The 27,844-nt window shown below is 55.0% G+C and overlaps 1 protein-coding gene across 1 annotated transcript; it reads left to right on the plus strand.

The window, feature by feature from the left end:
* Positions 1 to 1,650: 1,650 nt before the first annotated feature.
* LOC101825758 (kielin cysteine rich BMP regulator) lies at positions 1,651 to 27,844 on the plus strand. The gene is made up of 38 exons (XM_040728685.1): positions 1,651 to 1,726; positions 4,231 to 4,397; positions 5,448 to 5,637; positions 5,727 to 5,803; positions 7,916 to 8,012; positions 8,146 to 8,228; positions 8,408 to 8,501; positions 9,473 to 9,561; positions 11,840 to 11,933; positions 12,060 to 12,139; positions 12,215 to 12,308; positions 12,597 to 12,682; positions 12,784 to 12,865; positions 13,075 to 13,227; positions 13,300 to 13,406; positions 13,482 to 13,575; positions 14,200 to 14,373; positions 14,473 to 14,555; positions 14,654 to 14,747; positions 14,820 to 15,008; positions 15,235 to 15,405; positions 17,271 to 17,447; positions 18,067 to 18,152; positions 18,400 to 18,490; positions 18,607 to 18,689; positions 18,779 to 18,872; positions 19,914 to 20,087; positions 20,320 to 20,402; positions 21,104 to 21,224; positions 22,772 to 22,851; positions 23,025 to 23,124; positions 23,923 to 24,065; positions 24,310 to 24,482; positions 24,563 to 24,674; positions 24,762 to 24,863; positions 25,475 to 25,639; positions 26,796 to 27,102; positions 27,270 to 27,844. Exons 1-38 carry the CDS (start codon positions 1,654 to 1,656, stop codon positions 27,485 to 27,487), a joined length of 4,680 nt encoding a protein of 1,559 aa, XP_040584619.1. The 5' UTR covers positions 1,651 to 1,653; the 3' UTR covers positions 27,488 to 27,844.

Raw genomic sequence — 27,844 nt, forward strand, 5'->3', positions numbered from 1 at the left:
TTCTCATTACTTTCATTGGATGAGAGCTGCTAGCTCCTAGTTTTGTTGGCTCATTGGCCTGGCTTTTCCTTTGCTGTGTGACCCTAGCTCCAGGTCACAGAGGCAGGGCTGAGTCACAGCCTTTCTCCCCCTGCTCAGCGCCAGGAGGGGCCCACACATCTGGGAAGAGACCCTGCCCTCCTTTTTCTCAAGCCCTGACTCTTGAGGGAGACCTCCAGTTCCTGCCCTGCCTCAACTGGGGGAGGGGGGCTTCACATTCCAGGCTTTCAAGGCCAGGAGAGGGACTTTGGCTGAATTCACAGCTCCACCCTTAATGTCCCTCTGCCTGTGAACATGGGGCCCGACCCTGCCTTCCCAGCTGCTCTGAGCCGTTTCCCAGTCCTCGGCTCGAAGGACAGTTTTCTTCATTTCTTCACTTCTGGCCTCCTCCCTGCTTAGAAAACCCAGGACCTAACCCTGCTCCCAACTGGGCTTGAACCTGGAGTCCTGCCTGAGTTCAGGGTCTGAAAAGGGGGCTCATCCAGCCAGAGAAGGGAGGCCAAGGCATTTGGGGCCATGCGTGGGCTGGGGTAGAAGTGGGGAGTGGGGTCCAGGAAAGAAATGTGTAAGTGAAGAGTGGGTACTATGATTGAAACCGACAGTCTTCTGTTACTGAGTACTTCGCGCTGCCAACCATTCCCTTCAATTCCTCTCCCTCTCCCCACTTCCTGTGTGCATGCGTGCGTGTGTGTGCGCGCGCTTGTGTGCGTGCGTATGTGTGTGTGCGCGCGCACACGTGTGTGTGTGTGTGTGTGTGTGTGTGTGTGCGCGCTTGCGTGCATTTGTGTGTGTGTATCCCAGGCTGGTCTCAAAACCTGCTGTTTAGCCTGTGATGGCCTTGGAACTTGTTCTTCATGCTTCAACTGGGAAAGCTGCGTTTGGGGTATGTGCTGCCACTCTGCACCCCGCATTCCAGCCCCCTAGATTCTTATGTGACGTCACTTGCTCTTCACTCTACAGTTTTAAGTAGATAATGGGCTCAATGCTTACAAACAGGAGCGCAGAGGCCCTGAGAGAAATCAGGGGTTATTTAAAAGCACGTGGAATCGGCTCCATAGGGATCGGGCTAGAATAGTATTCATTTATTCATTTTACATGTATGAGGTGTTTTGCCTGCTTGTATGTATTGCATGCCTGGTGCTGGATGTCCTGGAACTGGAATTACAGGTGAGTGTGAGTAGCCACGTGAGTTTTGGGAGCCAAACCTAGGTCCTCTATAAGAGTAGCAAGGGCCGTTAACCGCTGAGTTTTCTCTCCAGCCCTTGAACCCAGCTCAGCCTGCTGTTCCCATAACCCCATGAGGTGGAGGGAGAAAAGTCACTCGGAACCCTTGAAGGGTGAGCAGTCCAAAGGGCAGGGAGATGGGTGGTCCTGACTCCCCCACCCCCACCCTGCGCTCAGCTTCCTGCCGAGTTGGAAGACTGCTGTGGGTCAGGACCCGCAGGGGCCCCGAGGGCGAAGCCCCTGGTGGGGTGGGGGAGCGGGCACCAAGGGGCGGAGAACCGCCGAGCCCTCCCAGAACAAAGACTGGGTGGGCGGCGGCTTGAGTCTCCGCAGCCCGCCTCCCGCAGCGCCCGCCGAGCACCGATCCACAGCGAGGCCGGCGGGGAGAGCATGGCGGGGGCCGGGGCGGCACTGCTGCTACCGCTGCTCCTGCAGCTCGGGAGCCTGGCGCTGGCCGCGCGCGGTGAGTCGGGGCGTCCAGGGTGTGTCCCTACTTCTGGCTCAACCCAGCAGACCGTCGGACGTGGCCAGACCACTTCTCCAGCCCCGCCTGGGCTGCTTGTCCCCGGCCGGCCTCGGTGCTCTCTCTCTCTCCGTACTCCCCGTCGGTGGGCGAGCAGAGTGGGGGGAGGGGCGGCTCGGGAGGGGTTCCTGGACTGGGGGAGGCCCTCCCGCCGTCCATGCCAAGGAGTTCTTAGCAGCAGTGAAGCAGAGGCTGTCCTGGTATCTGGGTGTCTGAAGTTAATTATTTGTATTGAGAAGGGGAGGGGGAGGGGGAGAATGCTCTCTGTCTGTGGGAACTGACTCTGTCCTGTCAGGCTATAGCCTTTGGCGTTTGCACAAATGGATGGGTCTCTGCAGGAACAGGGTAGGAGGAGACTGGGGGGAGAACCCGAATTCAGTTTCTGGGGAGCAACCAGGCTTGTGCTACTTCCAGGAGGATCCCAGAGGACACACCCTCCCTCCACTGCCACCTTGACCTCCTCGGTTGTGCCCGCTTGAGCAGCCCTGGAGGATCTGGCAGGAGAGCTGGGGTTGTGGGGTAGTGTAGCTAGAGGAGGTCATGCTTGGGAGGAGAAACTGAGACTTCTATCCGTGAGCACCCTTCCTGCTGATAGAAGTTGGGTGGAGGGACCGTGTTAAGACTGTGACAATTTCTGGGGGCAGGATCTCCTTCTGCACAAGGCAGGAGATGAGAGCAGGCTGGGCGGGCTGCTGGTGGGGTTAGGGTAGGAGGGTTAGGACCTCTCGTGGGGAGGGGCATCGGGCAGGATGGAAAGCTGAGCGGTGCCGTTGTGACAAGGGACATCTGAGCTTGCTCTGGGAGCTTTGTGCTGTGTGAGAGAGGAGCAAACTGAATCGGAAGCTTTCTCGTTACCCTCAGTGAAGACTGGAGGAACGCGGAGGATGGACGGGTGGGTTGTGGGACAACAGAGGGAACCCGGAAACTGGTAGCGGAGCCCCAGATGTCTACCTTGGGTAACTGAGTGAGTTGGACTGGAATGCCCCCTCTGCCTGGGAGAAAGGCTTCCAGTTACTCCAGCTGGTCCTGATTGAGGGGCCACTGTGGGACAGAAAGGCAGCCACCTCCTTCAGCCTCCTGGGAAGCCTCCTCTGGGAAGCCTCCTCTGGGAAGCCTCCCCTACTCCCTGGATGTCTGTGGGAAGCAGCGTTTGCCTCTACCTTCCTGACTTAGTGGGAGTGGGGTGAGGGGAAAGCCTCTGTGCCCTGCCCCTGGCCTAAGCTCTGAGGCACGGTTCTCCTTCCTGGACATGTTATCTAGAACCAGGGACGGGCTGTCTTCACTGCCTGAGTGTTGGTGTGCTGGAGGCCTTGCCAGTTCAGCACAGCTAGGCTCATTTTCCAGAGCCCGCCTCACCCAACACGGGGCCCCATGTCTGCCATGCGTCTATAAACAGTGGGATTGGGAGCACCTAACACCTATTCCCGAAGCAGCTCCTTTCCTGACAGGGTTACATGAGTGGGGACATGCGTAAGTAGGCACGTGCACACACGCGCGCACACGCATGCACACGTGCACACACATGCGCTCACACATGTGCACATGCATGCACACACACGCACACACGTGCGCATGTACATGCAAGCACACACATGCACACGTGCACACACATGCACACATGTGCATGCACATGCACATGCACGCACACACGCACATGCACACACACGTGCGCATGCACATGCACGCACACACACATGCACACGTGCACACACACATGCACACATGTGCATGCACATGCACGTGCACGCACACACGCACATGCACACACACACACACACACACTAGTCTCCAGGTATTTATAGAACTCTCCGTGCATACATTCCCAGCCCCCCCCCTCGCATTTCAGCCTGTGCCGGTCTCTTGACGAACATGTCAGATCTCCATGCTATCTCTGGTCTCTTGACGAACATGTCAGATCTCCATGCTATCTCTGGTCTCTTGACGAACATGTCAGATCTCCATGCTATCTCTGGTCTCTTGACAAACATGTCAGACCTCCATGCTATCTCTGGTCTCTTGACGAACATGTCAGACCTCCATGCTATCTCTGGCCCACAGTGGGTGGATGGTCCAGACGCCCCAGCTCCATGACTAAGGATCCCCGTATAGTTAGAGCAGGCTGCAGGGAGGCCTAGGTCTGGATCCTGCTCTGTGTCCCTTTAGGAAATGGTTCCACCACTATGGTGCTGTCAAGGCTTCTGCCTCCTTTTTTTTTGCGTTGTTATATTCTGCCCCACCCACCTGATTCCACGCCGACACCTTCACACACCATGTCTCTCCACCCGAATGAGGGGTAGGTGGGCAGTCACACCATGTCTCTCCACCCGAATGAGGGGTAGGTGGACAGTGTGATGGCTCTTTCCCCTGTATGGTTTAGGGGACAGAGCCCAGGAGACCTTACCAACCCCTGCCTATGGGCCAAGCTGGCTTCTTGTGCCCTTTAGGTGAAGAGGTCTCCAGAGAGCACCCTAGGCTTGCCGACATTCTTGACTATCAACAGCAGGCACCCTCCCACTCCTTGGTCCCTGCTAAAGCCCCCCAACAGCAATGGTGCCCCCTAGAGGAGAGGCTGGAAAGGCTGGAAGCCGAGGTGACTGACCTCCGAAAGCAGGTACTTGGAGGCAGAGCGGCGGGGATGGGGTAGGATGGGCTTCGCATATTGGGAGAAAGAGAGGGGCTTGGGCTTGGAGGCCCCAAGAACAGTAAAATAGAGGGCTTTGCTTGAGTCAGGGTCTCTCTACATAGTCCTCGCTGTCCTAGAACTCATTATGTAGACCAGGCTAGCCTTGAACTCACAGAGATCCACCTGCCCCTGGCTCCTGAGTGGTGGGATTAAAGGCGTGCACCACCACGACCAGCCTTTGTTTTATTTTTTTAGGATTTATTTTTATTTTGCATATGTGGATGCTGTATGCATGTTTATTTATACAGCATTTGTGTGCCTGCTGCTTGTCAAGGCCAGAAGAGGGCATTGGGTCTCTTGGGATTGGAGTTATGGATCACCATATGGGTGCTGGGAACCAAACCCAGATCCTCTGCGTGAGCAGCCAGTTTTGCAGCCACTGAGCCGTCCCTGCCCTTGTTTTATTGGCTTATTGTTTTGACAGTGCTTGAGACTGCACCTAGGCCCTCACACAGCCTAGGCAAGGGCTGTACCACTAAGGTACATATCCCCAGCCCTTAGAACTCTGTTGTAAATGCACATAGAGAGGTTCTTACCTGACTGGTCCTGATAACTCCTGTCAGAATGTGGAGCCTCCAGGGTATGCGGTTTTGACCCAGGTTTACATATTCTTTCATGCATTTGGCAGAGAATGGGGTACTGCCTACACATAAGACACCACTATGGAAGGTTGTGAATGGGTGATGTCTTTAAAAGCCAGGCAAAGTGATGCATGCCTGTAGTCCCAGCACCTCAGAGACCGAGGCAGACTAGACTTTATAACTAGTAACCACCAGCCAGGGGTTTATTCCCCACTCCAAATTACTCTTAATTATTATGGCGGGGAAGGAGTCCTAAGTTTCTCTGTTCACATTCCTTGAAACATGCTGATGAAAGGGCACCCACCTCTCCTGCCTCAGTTTCTCTAACTCACAGGCCTTGTGGAATTATCCACGAAGGAAGCTGAACCAAGCCCGCCCCTCCACTCCATTTCCCCAGAACAGGGACCTGCGAGCCAGGGTGATGCGCCTGGAGTCTTGTGACTGCTGCTCAGCTTCCCACCGGTGCTGGGGGCTGGGACGCACCTGTCCTGAAGGGGCTCGCTGGGAGCCTGATGCCTGCACAGCCTGTGTGTGCCGTGATGGGACGGCCCACTGTGGCCCCCGGCCCGATCTGCCCCACTGCCGCGGTCAGTATCACCCCATCCGCCCGATGCAGCCATTTGTGGGCCCAGAGAAGGCACTGGGGTCCCAAATGACATCACTGTCTCCACCTCAGGCTGCAGCCACAATGGCCAGTCTTACGGTCATGGGGAGACCTTCTCCCCAGATGCCTGCACCACCTGCCGCTGTCTGGTGAGTGCCTGAGACCTGTCACTGTGTCCTGTTGCCTCTCTAGCCGCCCACCCGTCACTGACATGCTGTGCTGGTTGTGTTACGGAGTCTGTCTGCTCAGACTGTCATCCACGACCAGGGATCCCAACTGGTTCTACTTGCTGGAGCTCAGTCTGCACACACTTGTTGGGTCTCCAGAGCTTCTTGGTGGAATTGCGCTAGAAAGAGGAATGTACTCAGGTGTAGAGGCGGGTGGGGAGAGACATAGGGCAGTCGTCGGTCTAGCAAGGCCACAAGAGCCAGGAAAATGCCGGCTGTGCAGTTTCGATTTCCTTCTGTGGCTGTGGGATACCACTGACGTCCACAGAGACAACAAGAGTGTTAGGGATATCCCCCCTGCTCTGGGATGGATACAAACACCAGCTGGGAGACTGCTACAGCTATTGTCTAGGCACAGGGCCAGAGAGAGCAGGGGGCTGCAGGCAGGGCCTGTTTCTATAGAACAGGCAGGGCCTGGTGACTAGTTAGATCCCAGGGAATAACAGAGGTCAGACAGGAAGCTAGGAGGCAACTTGAAGACAGCTGGAGGAGGGAAGGCAGCGGCTCTCTAGGAGTTTTCGTTGTTTTGAGACAGAGTCTCACCACGTAGCCCTGGCTGGCCTGGAACTCACTGCAGAGCAGGCTGACCTCAAAGCCACAGGGATCCTCCTGCCTCTGCCTCCCAAGTTCATTGTTTTTTCATTTAGTTTCTGCAAAATCTGAATTTCAAGTAACATGTGTGTGTGTGTGTGTGTGTGTGTCCCATACAATATTTGGGACATTCTGTTTGTGCTTGTTTTTGTTGTTTGGCTTTGGTTTTTGTTTTTAGTTTGTTTCATGTTGCTGAGGTTGGCCTGGAAGTCCTGATCCTCCTGACTCCACCTCCCAAATGCTGGGATTCTAAGTGTGCACCACCATGTTTGGCTTTTTAGCCTGAAACTTACTGGGTAACCCAAGCTGGACTCAACTCACAGCAGTCTTCCTATCTGGACCTACTGAGTGCAGGGATTGCACATGCATGCATACATGTATGCATGTGTGCGTGCGCGTGCGTGCGTGTGTGCATGTGTGTATATATATGTGTGTGTGTGTGACTGGCAATTAAACCAAGAGCATTCTACATGCTAGGCAAGTACTGTACCACTAATCTATATTCACAGACCTCTTTTTTCATTGTCTTTGCTCATTCACTCGCTTCTTTTGAGTTGATCAGGTTGGCCTTGGGCTCATTCTATAGCTGAAGCAGGTCTTGAGCTTTTGATCCTCCTGCCTCAGCCTCCAAGGAGAGGAGAGACATGTGTCTCCGGGCCAGGCTGAGGCATACTAAAAATGCATAGTGTTGCTTATCTGAAATTCCATTGGAACTGAGCACCCTGTCTGGTATTCTACCAAGAGAGGCAAACCAGTTGGTGGTCAGTTAGGAGGGACAAGGACTCCAGCCATCCCTTGGATAGAGACCAAGACTGGAATCCTAGGAGTTGATGAATTTTAAAAGGACTCTGGGGCTAGCAGTGTAGCTCAGTGGCAGAGTCCATGATGAACACGCATGAGGCACTGGTTTAGAGCCCCAGAATTCTTCTTCTCATGCCCCAAGCTGTATACTTCAGACATGACACACAGAGAGAACTTTCAGGGTATATGGTGCCTCACTGCTACTCTATATGACAAGAGCTTTTGATGAGTGTGTTGCATGTGGCATGGGGTAGGGTGGGCTCACCGTTCTAGACACTTTCCTCCCTCCTGTTATAAATAAAGTCAGCACACTGTGTCAGAGTCAGACCCCTGACTGCCACTTGCTGGAAAGATGAAGGAAATATAAAAAATAGGTCATCCAACTGTTTGATGTGGTCCCAGGCATCTGGGTCTCTTACTTGGGGATCCAGGCCTGGTTTTGAAGGCGCTTTGGGGGTAGCAGGTGGCATCCAGGTAAGAAAATTAGGATACAGACCCCATCGCTGTTAATGCCCGCTGCTCTGCATTACCCAAGGCTTGGCCATGCCTCTGGGCATTCTGGTGGGAAGCCTGGTAGGCCTTGAGTACCCCAGCATGGACAGTGGAGAGAGCTCAAGGGGGGACTTGGTGTCTGCCCTGCAGGCAGGAGCTGTGCAGTGCCAAGGGCCCTCATGCTCTGAGCTCAACTGCCTGGAGACCCTCACCCCACCTGGGGAATGCTGCCCCATCTGCCGTCCAGGTGACATCCTGTTCTCACCCACGCATGCCCTCAGCCTCAGTGGGCCCACACCATCTTGGGGCCCTGCCTTCCCTTGGGTATCGTCCCCCTACCCTGCTCTCTGGTGACCCTTGTCATCCTGACAACCTCCCAGGCTGTGAGTATGAAGGGCAGCTTCACGAGGAAGGGGCCAGCTTCTTGTCCAGTTCCAATCCATGCCTTCGGTGCTCTTGCCTGGTGAGTCGCTGCAGCCTCCCAGGCCTGCATCCTTGGACCGTCTCTGTCTCACCCTGCCATGTCCATCACTGGCCCTGTATGTGCCTTCTGAGCCTGGTGCCGCTGAGAGTCTCCCTCCATCCCTGCCGGACACCTGCCCGTGTTGAACCTGCTGGCAGCCACACCCATTTCCATTGTAGGGGAGCCTGGTCCGGTGTGTACCTGTGAAGTGTCTGCCAAGCCCCTGTCCTGAGCCAGTCTTGAGGCCTGGACACTGCTGCCCAGTCTGCCAAGGTGAGAACCCATGACCCGTTCATTTATTCACGTATGTATTTAATGTGTATGAGTGTTTTGCCTGCATGTACATTGTGTATCGTGTATATGCAGTGCCTGTGCTGGGGTATTGAACTCAGGTCCTCTGAAAGAGAAATCAGTGTTCTCAAACACTGAGCCATCTTTCCAGTCCTGTGACTCCTTCTCTGAAGAGTCCCCAGCAGGCTGTCACACTGTCTCTTGACTCCAGAGCCCTCCCTTCTAGACTGATGTTTGGTTAGGGGTACGCAATGCCAATCACATTGTGGAGCGGCGGTACCCAGGTTCAAAGTTTTCCTTTGTCTCTTACTGGTTTCGTGATTTTAAGTCATTGTTTCTCCGTTTGTTTTCCATTTGTAAGGTGCACGTGGTGTACCTTCTAGGATTGTATAGTTGACCGTTGTCTGCTTTGGGCACCCCAGATGCAGAATCCTCCCTACAGGCCACTAGAGGGTGACCCTGAGTTACACCAACCCTATAAACTAGTGTTACAGAGGCAGGAGCAGAAGCAGGGATCAGGTCCTGCTGAACTTAAGAAGGAGACCAAGTCCGTCTGGGTACAGCAGGGAAGGCCTTCCGGGGGATCTTTGCTGGAGGGTGTACTTTGCTGTCTAGGAAAGGCATGGAAGGGCAGGCTGAGGAGTGATGAGGACCTCACCCGGCCTGGGGGCACTGGGAGTCCCTGAGAATCTAGACCATGTTCTCAACATGTGGGTTGGCAAACCTCCATCTCCAAAAATATTTACATTATGCTTTACAACAGTAGCAAAATTACAGCTATTAAGTAGAAATGGATATAAATTTGTGGTTGGGGTCACCACAACATGAGGACTGCATTAAAGGATCGCATCATTAAGAGGGTTGAGGCAGAGGTAGGAGCAGGAGAGGAGGGTGGAGAGTATGGCAAGAAGGGGCCCAGGAAGATCCCCACTAGGCCTGTTCTCTGTCCTCAGCCCCAGGCTGCACAGAAGGTAACTCTCACAGGGACCATGGCCAAGAGTGGACCACTCCTGGAGACCCCTGCCGCATCTGCCAGTGCCTGGTGAGTCCTGGGGCTGCCCTTGGACCGTCCCTCACCCTGGCCTGCCATCGGGCCTGCTGGATTCTTGATTCATTCCAGGGCCACATCTGTGGGCACTGAGAAGCACCAGTGATGGAAATGATTGTATTGTGGACCCTGTGAGCATGCAAGCTGGTGTGCTTGCCTGTTCGCCCGGTCTGTTCAGCAGGCTGGTAATTTTGACTCAAGAAGTTGATGGGCGGGTGGAGAGCCAATGGGCAGGGCACACTGGGCGATCAGAACCCCAAAGAGAGAGGAATACAGTTGTACTTGTAGTATCTGTGACATCGGAGCCTTTAAGATGTGGCTGACCAGAACTGCTATGGGCAGGATGTGGAGGCAGATGCCTTTAATCTCAGCACTTAGGAGGCAGAGACAGGAAATTCGTGAATTTGAGGCTAGCCTGCACTACATAGTAAGACCCTGTCTGGAAGTAGTTATGCCTGCCTGTGATCCCAATTCTTAGGAGGCTGAAGCAGGAAGGCTGTGAATATGTGGACAGCATAGGTTACATAGTGAGACCTTGTCACAACTATCGTCCCTCAAAACCAACCAACCAATCAACAAACATAAAACAAACAAGAACCCACAAAAAATGAAGAGAGGGACGGCAGGATAAAAAGGAATGCAAAAGATCTCATTAATATTCCCTTGATTACATGTTGAAAATTTGCATGTGATAGGTAAATAGATTACAATATAAATTTTAATTTTCACCGGGCGGTGGTGGCGCACGCCTTTAATCCCAGCACTCGGGAGGCAGAGGCAGGCGGATCTCTGTGAGTTCGAGGCCGGACTGGACCGACAGCCTCCAAAACAATACAGAGAAACCCTGTCTCGTAAAACAAAAACAAAAAAAAAATAGATTACAATATAAATTTTAATTTTGTCTGTTTCCCTTCATGTTTCAAAAGTTGCCCTTGAAAAAAGATTTACATGGCTTATGTGGCTTGTGTTACTTTGTTCTTTGGCAACTTGGAGCTAAAGCTTCATGCCTGGGGTGCTGTTCACCTAGGCCCTGAAGAGTGAGTGAGGAGGGGGAGTAGGGAAAGATGCCTGGGACTAGACAAAGGGCAAAGTTGGGACAAGTTGGAAGTGCCAGCTTCCTGAAGTGCCAGCTTCCTGAAATGGATGCCCGCCTACACTTAATTTCAGCCCTCAAGGCTATGAGCATCGGACTACATTACCTGCTTTGTTTTTTTTAGACAGGTAGACAGAGTAACATACAGATAGGTCGCTTGCTAGGTTGTATGTTTGTACCAGCTTCCTAAGGCTTCTATAACTGAGAACTACACACTTAAAACAACATAGATGTACTCCGTGGTTCTGGAGGTCAGAGGTCCAGGACCAAGCTGTGGCGGGTTTGGTCTGCTTAGATGACTGTGAAAGGGAATTTTTTGTGCCTTTCCTGGCTTCTAATCGTTGTTGCCATTCTCTGGCTTCTATAGCATCCAAATATTTTTTTAAGATTTTATTTTTCATTTATTAAAAATTTTTTTTGAGACAGCTCTCAAGTATATAGACCAGACTGGCCTTGAACTCACAGAGATCTGCCTGCCTCTGCCTCTCAAGTGCGGAGATTAAAGGCTTGTGCCACTACAGCTGGCCTGTTTTGTTTTGTTTTGTTTTTCTGTTTTGTAAGATTATTTATTGTGTATGCAGTGTTCTGCCTGCACGTATGCTTGCAGGCAGAAGAGGGCACCAGATCTCATTACAGATGGTTGTGAGTACTGTAGTTGATGGGGACTGAACTCAGCACCTCTGGGAGAGCAACCAGTGCTCTTAGCCACTGAGCCATCTCTCCAGCGCCTCTGTTATTATTTTTTACTTTGTGAGTACACTTGTGTCTGATGTGGGTTTGTGAGGGTGCAGTCTCGGGCCGCCTGTTTCCTCTACAATAGCAGTGAGCCCCCTAAGTGATGAGCCAGCTCTCAGCCTCAGCATCCAAATCTGGTTTCATCTTCATCTTGTGGCATTCTCCCTATGCGTGAGTTCCCTTTATACAGGGATACTAAGTCATGGTGGATTAGGGGTGCAACCTACTCCAGTAATACCTCACTAACTGCATCTTCACCAACTCTGTTTCCAGAGGAGATCGTATTTGAGGCACCAGGGGCAACCGCTTCAACTTACAAATGTGGCAGAGAAGGGGGGTGCATTTCATCCCATAGGCAATCCAGTAAGCCGATGACTGGGATTCTAATGCCATATCTGCTTCTTGGCTGAACGCTGGGGCCTCTCCTTTGCCTCCCCTTGCCAGGAGGGCCACATCCAATGCCGCCAGAGGGAGTGCGCTACCCTGTGCCCATACCCTGCCAGGCCCCTTCCGGGCACCTGCTGCCCAGTGTGCGATGGTGAGTTGGGGGTGGGACAGAGAGGCCGGAAGTGCTAATGGCTGGCCCAGTGGGAGTTACCTGTGCCGGCCTGGACTGGGGTGGTGAGTTTCCCTCAAAGAGCATCTGAGCTCGGTTTCCCCACAGGCTGTTTCCTAAATGGGCGGGAACACAGCAGCGGGGAGCCTGTGGGCTCCCAGGACCCCTGTTCCAGCTGCCGCTGTGCTGTAAGTATGACTGCCTGGCAGGGAGGGCCTGGCTTCAGGGCCTGTTGCCTGCTCCTGACTGGGCCCTGTTGGCAGAATGGGAGTGTCCAGTGTGAGCCTCTGCCCTGCCCGCCTGCACCCTGCAGACATCCGGGCAGGATCCCTGGGCAGTGCTGCCCTGTCTGTGATGGTGAGTGGGGGCAGGGTCGCCATTCACCATGCAAGGGGCAGGCACCGACTAGGGACAGGCTCTGGACCACGGTGAGCTTTGCTTCCCTGGCACCTCCTACCCCACAGCCTGGTCCTTACCTCGCCGCCCAAGGCACACATCTCCGTAGTGTGTGTAGCGAGATGCAGGCGGGGGGGGGACTCCCAGAGGACATGCCTAGGTCATCTTCTCCAAGATGGGGATAATATGCCTTGGGGTGGCATGGTGCTCCACTAGTCCTGTCCCCCAGACCCCTGTCCTCCTGCCCAGGCTGTCAATACCAGGGACATGAATATCAGAGCCAGGAGACCTTCACCCTCCAAGAGAATGGCCGCTGCCTTCAGTGCTCCTGTGAGGTGAGTGGGCCTACCTTCAGTGCTCCTGTGAGGTGAGTGGCCTACCTTCTTCCCAGCTCCGTGTCACTCCTTGAGGGTCTCTCACCCGGCCCTCTTCCTAGGCTGGTGAAGTGTCCTGTGAAGAACAGGGCTGCCCGGTCGCCCCCTGTACACGGTCTGCCTCTGGCCCACAGCTCTGCTCAGGTGTGTAATGTGTTGGAGAGCACCTGCCAAGGGCACTCCATGGGGTGGGGTTCGGGGAGAGCCGTACCCCAGTAAGGAGGGTCTACCAAGCATCTCAGCATTTGTTCAGAGGCTATGGTGGGGGTGCAAACCAGGGCCCCCATGGGCTGGGAAGGGCAAGGATGGATGAAGATATCTAGTTGCCATGGTGACAGATGCCCTTGCTGTAGTCTGTGTGTTCAATGGTGAGGAGTTTGCTGAGGGGATCCAGTGGGAGCCAGATGGGCGGCCTTGTACCACCTGTTCCTGCCGAGATGGGATGCCCGTGTGCAGGGCAGTGCCTTGTTCCCCGGTGAGCTGCCAACATCCTACCCAGCTGCCCGGTGAGTGCCCCCCGATCTCATCTTTCCTCTCTGGTTCTGACCAGCCCACCCTGACCAGCCTGCCCCACGTAGGTGCCTGCTGCCCCAGCTGTGAGGGCTGCAGTTACCACGGCCTTGTGTACGACAATGGGCAGAACTTCACAGACGTGGACAGCCCCTGTCACACCTGCCACTGTGAGGTACATTCCTGCACTTAAAGCCGCCCTACAGAGCCCCTCCTGGGCCCTCCCCCATTGTCCCCTCCCTGCTCCCAGGATGGGACTGTGAGGTGCTCATTGGTCAACTGTCCTGCCACAACCTGTAGCAAGCCCCAGAGTGGACCAGGCCAGTGCTGCCCCAAGTGCCCAGGTATGTGCTTATTGTGTCTGATTGGCCTGGGGGCCCAGACTCTGTTGTCACCCAGCCAGGCGGGATCAGCAGAAACCTCCCAAAGCAATGGCTTTCAGAACTGTTTTTGGCCTTACACCACTAAGAACTCTATGGAGCTCACCAGACCCTTCTGTGTGACCCTGCATTTCCTCTCAGATGCAGTCGTATGCACCTGTGTAACACAGGCTCCTGCAGTGCGGGTGCATGGGGCATGGTCCCTGCGTGCACGGGTCTGTGTCCTAGGTACACACTTGTGTAGGATCTTCTCAGCGCCCCCAGAGACACACGCCTGTCTCCATCTCCAAGTAAAGGGACGCACGCTTTTCACACCAGCGAGAGAGATGCATTGCTGCCCTGATTGGAGACAGTCTCAAAACTGGCTCTTCTCAGTTATCCTGGTAGCTCTGGGTTCTGGGAGCGCTGGAGAGGCTGCAGGGGGCACCCAGCCTGTCAGCCTCTGCTGCAGCACCCAGCTCTGTCAGCCTCTGCTGCAGCACCCAGCTCTGTCAGCCTCTGCTGGAGCACCCGCTCTGTCAGCCTCTGCTGGAGCACCCAGCTGTCAGCCTCTGCTGCAGCGGACCCCTGCCCACTGTCTGCTGCCAGACTGCATCGTGGAGACACAGGTGTTTGTGGATGGAGAGCGCTTCCCTCATCCCGGAGACCCCTGCCAGGAGTGCCATTGTCAGGAAGGCCAAGCCCACTGCCAGCCTCGTGCCTGCCCCAGCGCCCTGTGTGGTCACCCTCTGCCCAGCACCTGCTGCAGGACAGACTGCAAAGGCAAGATGGCTGGGCTGGGGCGGGGTGCACACGGCACGGAGAACGTCCCAACAGGTTCTTAGCCCTGGGGACAGCGGCCCATAGCTGTCCCCTCCTCAGGCTGTGCCTTTGGCGGGAAAGAGTACCCCAACGGAGCGGACTTCCCTCACCCCACTGACCCGTGCCGCTTGTGTCGCTGTCTGGTGAGTGTGTGACCCGTAGGAAAGGGAGGATGTGCGGAAGGCGTGGGGACCACTTCGCATTAACCCGACTTGGACTCCATCCGTCTGTCCATCCTCAGAGCGGCAACGTGCAGTGCCTGGCGCGTCGCTGTCCGCCGTTGTCCTGTCCCGAGCCGGTTCTGCGTCCGGGAGAGTGCTGCCCGCAGTGCCGAGGTAGGCACCGCTCCCTGCACCCCTCCCCGCGGCTCTTCCTGTCCCCCGCGCCATGACGCGCTCTCTCTGCAGATGTCCCTGCTGGCTGCCCGCAGTCAGGGGATGCGGTCCCCGCCCGCCACCAGGAGCACTTTTTCCCACCGGGAGACCCCTGCAGCCGCTGCCTCTGTCTGGACGGCGCGGTGTCCTGCCAGCGACTGCCCTGCCCTCCCGCGCCCTGCGCCCACCCGCGCCGGGGCCCCTGCTGCCCCTCCTGCGATGGTACCTCCTCCTTGAGATCCGAGTGGCACCCCCATCCCGCTTTCCCATCCGCTACCTCCCTCCCAGCCTTGATGCCCCTGCTCGCCTCTTGTGCCTTCCCAGGGGTCCTCCTTCCTCCGACGGTCGCTCCTGCCTGGGGGCTTTAGTAAACCTGTAAGGAACAAGGTCCAACAGCAGGGTGTGGCCACCAGCCGCCACAGCCCCCAGTCCCTGCCCTTCCCTCTAGGCTGCCTGTACCAGGGGAAGGAGTTTGCCAGCGGAGAGCGCTTCGCATCTCTTAGCACCGCGTGCCACGTGTGCCTCTGCTGGGAGGGCAGCGTCAACTGCGAGCCCAAGGCGTGTGCCTCTGCACAATGTCCCTTCCCAGCCCGGGAAGACTGCTGCCCTACCTGCGATAGTGAGCTGGGGATTAGGGGGTGGGGAGAGGGAGGGTTAGGAGCGGGCCGATGAGAGAGCTGAGCTAGCTTCCTCTTCACTGCCTCAAGTAGATCAAAACAGTAAGTTTTTTTTTTTTAATGTAAGAGAAAGGGGGCAGTGGTGATGCACGCCTTTAGTTCCAACACCCGGGAGGCAGAGGTGGATCTCTGAGTTCGAGGCCAGCCTGGTCTACATAGAGACTGCTAGGATAGCCTGGGCTACAAAGAGAACCCTTATCTTGAAAAACAACAGACAACAAAGCCCCGTGTGGATGCCTGCGTTTTCTCCTGTCCTTGAAACAATTCAGGAGTGTGAACTTGGGCAGATTACCAAATCCCATTGGGCCTGTTTAAAAAAAAATTCTTCCCTCCTAGTCACTCTTGTATTACCTTAGCAGTCTTTATCTTGAGACAGGGTCTCATGTAGCCCATGTTGACTTCCAATTTGCCATGTAGCTGGGGATGACCTCTGCCCTCTCCTCCTTCCTCCATCTCCCAAGTGCTGGGATTGCAGGCTCTAATCAGAAAGCCCAGTTTATGTTAGCACCCTCCACCATGTGTAATTTTATTTATTTAGTGCTTTTCTTCAAATGAACACACTAGTTCAGTTATGTAGCGGGAGGTCAGAGGACAACCATTTGTCAGGAATCAGCTCTCTTTCTACCAGTTCCCAGAGACTGACCTCAAATTATCATGCCTGATGGATGGCAAGAGCCTTTACCCACTGAGCCGTCTTGCCAGCTCCCTAGATGGGTTATGTGAAAAAAATTAGACTTGCCACGTGGGGCTGGAGAGATGGCTCAGAGGTTAAGAGCACTGACTGCTCTTCCAGGGGTCCTGAGTTCAATTCCCAGCAACCACATGGTGGCTCACAACCATCTACAATTCAGTCTGGTGCCCTCTTCTGACATGTAGGCAGAACAGTGTATATGTAATAAATAAATCTTAAAAAAACCCACAATACTGTGTAATTCTACCTGGGTGTGGTGTCCCGTGCCTGTAATCCTAGGACTGAGGTGGTTCAAGGCTAACCTCAGCAATATGAGAACCTGTATGTATATATATATATATATATATACATATGTATATATATATACATATATGTGTGTGTGTGTGCATGTGTGCATTAAATTCTAAACTTTTAACTTCAAGTGTGTATGAGTCTACTTTATATGTATGGCTCTGTAAAAATCCCATCACTATCACACTCTTTTATTTAAGACAAGGTCTATTTATTTATTTTAGTTTGTGTGTATGAGTGTTTTGCCTGCATGTATGTCTGTGTACCATGTGTGTGTCTAAGGGCCTCAGAAGTCAGAAGAGGGCATCAGACACCCTGGAGCTGCAGTTACGGAGATGATCACGAGCCACTTTGTCGGTGCTGGGAATTTAACCCCGGTCCCCTGCAACAGCAACAAGTGCTTGTAACTGCCGAGCCACTCCCCCTTTTTAAGGGATGCAAGCAGAATGTCACAGAGGAGTGCAGGGCAGACTGTTCCCCTTCTTATCAACCTGGGTTTGACAGAGTATTGGGAAGGGGCTACCTTGACCCTGTGTGCAGTCTGGGAGAACTTGTGCCTTCCAGCAGTGACCTACTGAGCACCTAACCCTATGGCAGAGCCTTGTGTGTTTTCCATAGAGATGGCCACGTAGATTTCTTGCAGGGTTTGGAGAGAAAGGTTACCCTTTGGCCAGTGCAAACCCCACCCCATCGAGGCTCCTTTACTAGAGTCTGGACCCACCCTAAGGCCCCCAGGTGCCAGGTTTTTGAGTCTCTGGCCTCCTGCCAGGACAAGCCCAGGGGATGACTGCTTTCCTCCCCCTTTCCCATTCCCCTCTCTGACAGGCTGTGAGTATCTGGGAGTATCCTACCTGAGCAGCCAGGAGTTCCCCGATCCCAGGGACCCCTGCGGCCTGTGCACCTGCCTTGGAGGGTTTGTGACTTGTACTCGCCAGCCCTGCAAGCCTCCAGCCTGCAGCCATCCACTCGTCGTCCCTGGGCACTGCTGTCCAACCTGCCAGGGTAGGAGCCACCGGCCTCCCCCCTTACTCCTGCTGGCACTCCCTGAGGCGAGGCTCCAGTGGGCGGGAGCTTTGTATACAGCTGAAGCCCCTGAGAGAGATGCACAGAGATTCTCTGACCCCCACAATTCCCATGTGCATGATCTGCCCTCGTCTCTGTCCCCATTGTCACCTCCCCAGTTGGTCCTTTGTGTTCTAAACTTTTCTGCTCTTAAATCATCTTGCTGCCTTCTTAAAATGTCACCCTATTGAAAACTGTCCAGTGGTTCCCATTGCCCCAGTCACCAACCAGGATGGGCAGCTTTTCCAGCCCACCCTCCCTGACCCAGCCCACCTGGCCCTGCCCACGCCAATCTGTCTTCTCCTGTGCAGGCGGGCCGTTCTCCTGGGTCTTTAATCTCCAGGTGGAATCCACAGTTTCCCAGCCTCTTCATACATGCAAATCTCTGTGCAAAAATCCTGTATCCCTGATGATAGCTTCCTTCACGCCCTTTCCCTTCCCTGCGCGTGTGCGTGCGTGCGTGTGTGTGTGTGTGTGTGTGTGTGTGTGTGTGTTCGTGCATGTGACAGGGAGGGCTCTGTTGACAGTGGCCCACCGGTTGTATTCCCCACTCTGCCAGGATGCCTGTACCATGGGATCACCGCTGCCCTCGGAGAGATCCTTCCGGATCCTCTCGACCCCGCCTGCTCCCTATGCACCTGCCAGGTGAGGTGAATCTTTGGGACCTTGGCATCTTCTCATCCCTCACATTCCCCTGTGGCCTGGAAGGAGTTGTCTGCACCTAGGCTGCAATAAACAGTTTGTGACATCTGACGAGACAGGGGTGGGGTCAGGTCTCTCTGGCCAGAGAAGAGAGTCTTGGGCTTGACACAGACAATAATCCAATCTGGTGGTGCAGCCTGACTGGAAGGTAACTTGGAAGTCCCAGTAACAGTGTGGCCTCTACTCCCAGGAAGGCTCTATGCACTGTCGGAAGAAGCCATGTCCTCCGGCTCCCTGCTCACGCCCCTCTCCAGGCCCCTGCTCCTGCCCCGTTTGCCACAGTGAGAACACTTGGCTCTGCCTTACATTGCTGCCCTCCTACCCTCTCCTTCTGCCAGTTCTGAGGTAGGGCAGGGTGACACACACCCCTTCCCCACAGAAAGTGTGTCTCCCACAGGCTGCCTCTCTCAGGGTCGGGAGCACCAAGACGGGGAGGAGTTTGAGGGACCCGAGGGCAGCTGTGAGCGCTGCCGCTGCTGGGTATGTAGAAGCCAGACTGGACGAGGGTGGCCCATGCGTCTGGGTCCAAGCTCCGTGGCAAGCCCCTGACCCTGCACTCCTGCCTGCAGGCTGGCCAGGTCAGCTGTACGCGGCTCCCCTGCCCTCCCCTGCCCTGCCCGCGTCAGGTCACAGAGCCAGGGAGCTGCTGTCCTCGATGCACAGGTAATCCCAGCCTTATACCCATACTTCCGCCCCTGACCCTATGACCCTCCCTTTCTCCCCGCCCCCAGGCTCAATTCTTAGCTGTCCCCCTAATCCACATTCATCCTTTCAACAGCTAGTTCCTCTCAATGGTGTCTCTCTCCCTATTTCAGTAGTAATATAATCACGATTAATAACAATTATTAGAACTATATACAGTGTACCAGTCTCTCTCTCTCTCTCTCTCTCTCTCTCACACACACACACACACACACTTCATTTAAGAACATGACTATCTTATCTATATATGGCTCCCATTTTTTATTACCTTTATTGATTTATTTTGGCTGGGGAGCACATCACAGCCTTACGTGGAGATCAGATGACAACTTATGGGAGTCCTTTTTCTCCCTTTACCACAAGGGTCCCTGGGACCCACCTCAAGTTGTTCAGCTTGGTGGCAAATGCATTTCCTGGCTAAGGATCTCCCTGGCCCCCTGCCTCCCATTTTTTAACGATGAGAAAAGGGGACACAAGAGGTAATCTAATTTTCCTGGCCACTCAGCTTGCAGGTGACAAGGTCAAGATGTACATTCTGGCCTCTGGCCCCGGAATCCCAGCCTTTCTCAGCCAGTCTGCGGCCCCTCACCCTGCCCTGCGTAGTTAACCCAGAACCGCCTCAGCGTCTCTCGCCTTGTAAACAAGACAGGGCAGATATAATCCCCGTTGGATACAGGAGGAGACAGGCTGGGAGAGATGCCTGGGGCACATGGGTAGTAACAGGGCAATTCATCCCATGTGCATCTATTACATGCCTGCTGCATACCAGTGCGGCACCATGGGTTTCCATCGATAGTGCCCGCTGCTTGCAGCTGGATCAAACAAGCAAACGGCTCCCTGCAAACGGCTCCCTTCACCCCCGCAGACATGAGTTCCGCCCTGGCCATATCCATGCCACACCCCATCCTAGTGCCCCCGTGTCTTGCTGACCGCAGGAGGGATTGGGGGGTGCGAATGTCCAGATCTTGGACTCAAGCTTATACCTGCCTGCCTGGGACACAGGCTGCCTGGCTCATGGAGAGGAGCATCCTGAAGGTAGCAGCTGGGTGCCCGCCAACAGCCCCTGCTCCACCTGCGTGTGTCACATGGGCGTCATCACCTGCGCCCAAGTCCAGTGTGTCAGCGCCTGCACCCGGCCCCAGCGGGAACCCAGTGCCTGTTGTCCTCCATGCTCTGGTACTTGGAACCTGGAGTGGGAGGGAGCCCTGGGTAGGGGGTGAGCATCTCCTGTTTGTGCTGGGCTGGCGGCAGGGGTGGGTGTGAGGGGGGCTCCAGGAGAAGTAGCCTTCATTCTTGGACGCTCCTCAGCCCCGGGGTGGGGACAGGAGCTGAAGGGTGGGTGAGCTCTCCACCTGGCACTGCTGACAGCCTGAAGCTCCCCCCCCCTCCATTCTTGTCTCCCCTCAAGGCTGTGAGCATGAGGGCCGGAAGTATGAGCCCGGGGAGAGCTTCCAGCCTGGGGCAGACCCCTGTGAAGTGTGCACCTGTGAGGTAGGAGAGGACAGGGTTTGGGACTGGCCGCTTCATGGAGCAGGACCATGGGGATCAGACAGAGTGTCTCTGGGTCCAGGACTGAGGTTGAGCTTGGTCAGAACCAGGTCTGGATTTAGACAGAGCACAAGGTTCAAATGAGGAGGTTGTCGATGGACGCCCTGACTGGTGTTTGGGGTGGTGGCATTCAGGAATAGTGAGCAGCCCACACGGAAAGTGTTTACATTCCGTTTTAAGAGTACCAGCGAGGGCTGGGCATGCGGTTCAGGTGGTAAAGTGCTTGCCTGGGTTCCATCCTAAGTGCCACACAAACAGGGTATGGCGTCGTATGTCTATAATCCCAGCACTGGGGAGGTAGCGGCAGGAGGACCAGAAATTCAAAGTCAGTGTAGGCGGCATACAAGTTTGAGTGGTGATGCTGAACGGTGTTCAGCTGGGAGACAGGCAGTGGCGTAAGGAGGATGGTATGAAGAGAGCCAAAGGGTTAGAGGTCACATGACGGCTCAAGCCCAGGAGGGTATCATCTCCGGATTAGGAGCTAAGTGACAGGCCCACAGTACCTGAAGACAAGGGTGTAGCAGACGGGGGTGGAGGGGCGGAGGGTGGGGGAGGTGGGAGGGGCGCCGGGGAGGGATCCTGGCACCCAGGAGCCGCTGGGCTTCCACGGCCTCGGACTCATCTCTGCTCACTCATTCTTGTAGCTGCAACCTGAGAGGCCTCCCAGCCTTCACTGTCGCCGGCGGCAGTGCCCCGTTCTGGTGGGCTGCCCACCGAGCCAGCTTCTGCCCCCTGGGCCCCAGCGCTGCTGCCCCACCTGTGCCCGTGAGTCCCAGGACACGGGGTAGATGGACTAGGAGGGCAGGGCTGCGCCCCTACAGGAATGCTCTCCTCCCTCACCTCAGCGTCTGCGGACTCAAGAGTACTGTTCTGGAAGCTCTTGCCTAAGTGGGTGAAGTCTGTTCCACTCCTAAGTGAGCTGCCACGGGAAGCAGCCAGGGACCGATGGTCTCTGCTGCCAGGGGCGGTTTGTGGGACATCCTGCCCAGCAGGGGGCACTGCAGGCTAGCAGTTGTCTGGCATAGGATCCTTGAATGGCGTAGCAGCAGGGAGAGCTATTCTGTTTCTTTTCTTTCTTTTTTTTTTCTTTTCTTGGTTTTTCGAGACAGGGTTTCCCTGTGTAGATTTGAAGCCTGTCCTGGAACTCGATCTGTAGACCAGGCTGGCCTCGAACTCACAGAGATCCGCCTGCCTCTGCCTCCCAAGTGCTGGGATTAAAGGCGTGCGCCACCACCGCCCGGCCTGTTTCTTTCTTTCTTTTCTTTTTTTCAAATAAGAATTTACAAAGATATGTGAGAGCATAGAGTCATGTCCTTATAAATATTGAAAAACAGCCGAGTTGTTTCCTAGGTTTGAGACTTGGCATTTACTCAGCCTCTGTCGTGGAAGCCAGGTGCACAGCATGGTGGACACGATGGTTCAGCTTTGCTACGTGCTGTCTTCCTACATACAGACAGGGTTCTCCAGGGGAACTGCCTGCCCTCTGCCCTCTTTTCAAGCCCTTACTGTAAAGACATACAGCTCCTTGGTAACACACAATTTACCATCTCTGCTGTATTTAAGTTACAACTCGGGGGGCATTCGGTACATTCGCAATGTTGTGAAACAACCATGGCCTTCCATCAGAGCGATATAGTCTTCTAGCGTTTGCTGGGATGAACTGCAAGGGCTGAGAAGACTACTTTATTAGGAACCTAATGCACACCACACACTACCCGGTGCTTCTGATAAACGGCGTCTCATTTGATTTTCACGGTGACCCAATCAGGTGAAGCGGTATTGTTCCTTTCTTACACATGAAAAGACTGAGAAGTAAATTCACTTGTCCATCAAGTGGTGGAGGCAGGACTAGAACCTGGGAGGCTGGGATTATAGACATATGACACCATACCCTGTTTGTGTGGTACTTAGGATGGAACCCAGGGGTAACAAGAAGAGCAGTCCAGGCCAGCTGGCATGACCCATGCTTGGTGGTGACCCCAGGCTGAGGGAGCCATGCTGCGCTGGGTTCCAGCCCCACCCCTCTTTGGTAGCAAAGTTCTCTCAAGGGACTGAAGATGCTTGCTTCAGCAGCACATATACTAAAATTGGGTTGTGAAGGCCAAATAAACCAGTGCTGTGGGGATTAGCGTGGCCCGTTACAAGGATGAGATGCAAATTCATGGATAATTCCACATTTTCTGTCTCACCGAGCTAACCTACACAAGCAAACAAAACACGGGAGGTCCAGACTTTTCTTTGTGCAGATAGGGCGGGGACTGCAGTTCCTGTCCTCTGACCCCTCCCCCCACGCTGGGCTCTTGCCTTCACAGAGGCATTAAGCAACTGCACAGAGGACCTACAGGGGACTGAGCTGATGCCACCAGACCCCTGCTACACCTGCCAGTGTCGGGTGAGTCCCCATCCCTGCTCTGAGCTGTCACCTCTTCCCCACATCTACTCCTGGTCTTGCTCACTCTGACATTTGCCCATTTGTCATATCCTGCCTACACCCTGCTCCCAACCCTGCCCCCACAACTCCATGACATCTCTTTTCTCCGTGTCGTGTTTATGTGACCACAATAGGATCTGACGTGGCTCTGTACTCACCGGGCCTGTCCTGAGCCCAGCTGTCCCCTGTGGGAGCGCCACACACCCCCCGGCAGCTGCTGCCCCGTGTGTAAGGGTAAGTGGCCAGATTTGGTCTACCCATCAGAGAGGATGCTGGGACCGGAGGAGGGAAGGGCATTTGCGGGTGTCCCGAGGTCTGCAGGCAGAATGCAGCTTCCACCCTGTTGTAGAAATGGAGGAGCTACCCACTGAGGTGCAGGGGACGCCCACGAGGCAGAAGAAATACGGAACAAGGCCTGTGTTCTCAAGCCTGAGGGCTTTTCGGGGGCCCTGTGAACCCCAGGCCCATATAGGCATTGCACTTTGCAGTTGGGGGTTGGCCCAGTAGAAGACTCCAGGGACTGCCATTTTGGGTATCCAGGACTCCATAACCAACCTGAGTGCAAGGCCCAATACACACCAGACTTACCAGGCTTGCTGAGGAAATCACCACCCTCAGGGTGCTTGTGAAATGAGGCAGGAGAGTGCTCGTAGAAGGACATCCATTTCTCCTCCTTAGACTGAGCAGTAGGGATCTCTGCAGGAGCCTGGTGAATGGAGACTTTGCAGGACCCTGCAACACTTTCGGTTACCAGCACCTGTCACAGAACCCGGAGACAAGTGGTGTCTCAAGGGAGGAGGGGCCAACACCCACCAGCAAATGCGGGCCCTGTGAGTGGCAGCTGCATTGTTCTAGGCAAGGAAGGAGTTGAGGCCAGTCCCCAGGTTACATGACAGGTGCGGGTAATCCACGTGTTTCAGGGTCCTGCGGAGATCCTCCACCAGTCAGTCTGAGAAGGAGAAATGGTGTCTTTCCATCAGCACCGATGTGTTTGAGTAGGGCACAGACCCTCTCTGTCTCATTTCCCCTCAGCCCCTACTCAGTCATGCCTGCATCAGGGCCGCCAAGTAGCCTCTGGGGAACACTGGGCGGTAGACGCCTGCACCAGCTGCTCCTGCGTGGCTGGCACTGTGCGCTGCCAGAGCCAGCGCTGCAGTAAGCTCACATGTGGCCGGGTGAGTGTTTTGGTCCAAGATAGTAGGAGCGGGGTGCAAAAGGGGCATTTCCATCCCAGAGCCATGAGAGGGGGACTCGGGCTTTCTGTTGCAATTCATGAGCCATTGGTGGAGTCAAGGATGGTGCTGTTCCTGGAGTGAACACAAGAGGGCGTGCTAACCCGCTCTCAGTGAACCTGGGTTCAAGGGGTCAGAGAGAAGATGGGCAGATGCTGTGACTGACCGCGTTTGCGTCTGAGGCCAGGATGAGGCTCCTGCCCTGAGTCCCGGCAGCTGCTGTCCCCGCTGTTTGCCCCGACCGGCTTCCTGCATGGCCTTCGGAGACCCCCACTACCGCACCTTCGATGGCCGCCTGCTGCACTTCCAGGGCAGCTGCAGTTACGTGCTGGCCAAGGACTGCCACGGCGACGACTTCAGGTGCGCACCCTTCTCCCTTCTCCCTGACACCGAAATGTGGCGCTCCTGACCTCCGGCACCCGGGCCCTTCCTCCCCATAGTGTGCACGTGACTAATGATGACCGGGGCCGGAGGGGTGTGGCCTGGACCCAAGAGGTAGCGGTGCTGTTGGGAACCGTGGTCGTGAGGCTGCTGCAGGGCGGGACAGTCACGGTGAGCCAAGGACTCGGGGAAGGTCAGTGCTGCACGGCTCACCTGACTGGTCCACCATGGCCCCTCCCTCCGCCCTCTCTTCTCCAGGTGGACCAGCACACAGTGACCCTGCCCTTCCTTCAGGAGTCACTGCTGTACGTCGAGCTTCGTGGCCGCACTGTGATCCTGCATGCCCAGCCCGGGCTTCAGGTGTGGCCAGAGGACAAAGCTGGGTGGGTCTGGGAGCCTGTGCTTCCGTGACTACAGACAGGTGCCTGCTCCCGCCTGGTGGAAGGAGGGGGCGGAAGTGAGAGCTGCCTCTGCAGCCTCAGAAAGCTCTGTCCCGAGTCCGTTTTCCATCTTGGCTCGGCCATCCGTATACCGAGACTCTGTGCCAACCCCTGCCTTCTCTGGACCTCAGTTTGTCTGTAAAATGGGGAGTTGGTAGGGACAGGGATGCTGTCCCGTCTCCCATGTGGAAAGGTGGCTTGTTCTCTTGATTCCCGCCAGAGTCGTAGCTCACAAACCCATGCTCGTGTGCCCGTCATCCGGACCCTAATTGCATTGTATCATCTTTGAGGTCGCAAGACAGTGATTCTCAGGAAGTGGGTTTTGTACCCCCGGAAACCCAGTTTGAAAGATACCCCGGAGTAGTGGGCAGCTGTCATGTTTGTCCCGGCTGCAGAGCAATGCGTACAAGCTAGGGCAGTGGCCCTCAGTGTGCACCTGTCCACTCCGCAGCAGGGCGGCCATCATTTTAGCAGATGAGCTCCGTGGGGTCTTTCTCCTTCCCTTCCCGAGTCCCAGGCCTCTCTACACAGGTGCTGTGGGATGGGCAGTCCCAGGTGGAGGTCAGACTTCCCAGCTCCTACCGGGGCCGGACTTGTGGTCTCTGTGGGAACTTCAATGGCTTTGCCCAGGATGATCTGCAGGGTCCGGATGGGAGATTCCTGCCCACAGAGGCGGCCTTTGGCAACAGCTGGAAGGTGAGTGGCTTGGGAGCAAGAAGCTGGGGCGGGCTGTGGAAAGGGACCCAAGATGGATTTTGGGTTTTCATGGAAGTTGGAGGCTTAATGCCTGTCTTGATTAACAGAGGACGTAGGCTGGCCTGCTAGGATCCCTAAAGCCCACTCTGTCCCTCACTGGCTGTGTGACCTTGAACAATCATTTACCTACTGTAGTCTTCGATTATGTCAAAAGAAAAGGAGAGGACGGTGTTTTTCTTTGTTGTTATTCTTGTCTTTGATTCAGGGTCTTGCTAGCCTGTGACCATCTTAACCCAGCCACCATTGTACCGGATGGGCCGGGCACTTCTGATTCTTTCTGTTTTGTTTCAAGAAACTCGTGGAACCCAGACTGTCCTTGAACTCCGTGTAGCCTTGACGTGCTAATCCTCCTGCCTCTGTCTCCCGGCTGCTGAGATTACAGGCACGTGCCACAGTGCCAGCTTTTTTGTGAGGTATAGAGTATCAAAATACGGCTTTGTGCACGCTAGACAAGCCCAAGAACAGCGTTTGCTATTTTTTCTTTTCTTTTTTTTTTTGGTTTTTTGAGACAAGGTTTCTCTGTGGCTTTGCAGGCTGTCCTGGAACTCGCTCTGTAGACCAGGCTGGCCTCGAACTCACAGAGATCCACCTGCCTCTGCCTCCCGAGTGCTGGGATTAAAGGCATGCGCCACCAACGCCCGGCTAGCATTTGCTATTCTTGAAGCCAGAGCTTTGGTTCGTTTGCTTTTCTTCTTTGATACGAAGTCCCACAATGTTGTCCAGGTTGCCCTGGACCTTTCCATCTATCCCGGGATCCTCCTGCCCCGCCTTCCAGAGCCGGGATCACAGGCATGCACCACTATGCCTTGCTCTTTAAAAACATGTTTTCGTTAGCATGTATTAATCATGCATAATAATGTATTTCGTTCTGACAGTTTCACACGAGTATGTACTTACCTTGACCACCTCCCCCATCACCCTGTCTTTCTCGAATCTCCTTCCTCTTCCCAGCTAACCCTCACTTCTGCTTTCTTCTTATTTCTTTTCCTCTGATGCAATGAGTTCCATTCAAGGGTGTGGGTAAGAATTGGATTACAGGCGCAGGGAGATTTTGCAGTGGTGTTTTTCATATCACGGTTTCTCTCTCTCCATGAAGGTCCCTGAGGAGCTGGGTCCTGGCCGGCCCTGTTCTGCAGGTCGAGAAGTGGACCCGTGCCGGGCAGCAGGCTACCGTGCCAGGCGTGAGGCCAACGCCCGGTGTGGGCTCCTGAAGACCTCGCCGTTCAGTCCCTGCCATGCTGTGGTACCACCAGAGGCTTTCTTTGCTGCCTGTGTATATGACTTATGTGCTTGTGGACCAGGCTCCTCAGCTGACACCTGTCTCTGTGATGTCCTGGAAGCCTACGCTAGCCATTGTCGCCAGGCTGGGGTAACTCCTGTCTGGAGGGGCCCTACACTCTGTGGTAAGGGGTGATGCCAGTTTCTGTTGGTTGAGGGCACAGTACAGAAAGGAGGGCTCGCCAGACTCAAGTCTGGGCAGGGAGGGCACAGGGAGGTCTGTAAAGTGTGGCATAGCGACTAAAGAGACATGGGGGACCTCTGGGACATGACTGCTCCTCTCTGCCTGCAGTGGTGGGCTGCCCTACGGACCATGGCTTTGTGTTTGATGAGTGTGGACCACCTTGTCCCCGAACCTGTTTCAACCAGCACATACCCCTGGGGGAGCTGGCCGCCCACTGTGTGAGGCCCTGTGTTCCAGGCTGCCAGTGTCCTGCAGGCCTGGTGGAGCATGAAGGCCACTGCATCTCACCTGAGGCCTGCCCACCAGTCCTGCTCACTGGTGACTAGCCAGCTCACAGGCTGTCCAGCCCGTCAGGAGCAGCACCAGCTCACAGGAGTCAGTCAGGAGCAGCGCTAGCTCACAGGAGTCAGTCAGGAGCAGCGCCAGCTCACAGGCTGGCCAGCCCGGCAGGAGCAGCGCCAGCTCACAGGCTGGCCAGCTCACAGGAGCAGCGCCTGGTTCCACCCGGAGTTAAGAATGCCCTCAGCTAGGACTTATCTGGCCAGAAGTCACTCCTTGGTGAGCAGCGACCTCCAGGCCACAGCTGTACAGGCAGTGCCCTGCCTAGGCAATGGGTTCCTGGGCCTGTCCTCCAGACATCCATAGTGCCAAAACACAAGAATAAACTCTACAGTTGCCCATGA

This window comes from Mesocricetus auratus, unplaced genomic scaffold, assembly GCF_017639785.1.
Source record: "Mesocricetus auratus isolate SY011 unplaced genomic scaffold, BCM_Maur_2.0 Super-Scaffold_100019, whole genome shotgun sequence".
Taxonomy (NCBI): domain Eukaryota; kingdom Metazoa; phylum Chordata; class Mammalia; order Rodentia; family Cricetidae; genus Mesocricetus; species Mesocricetus auratus.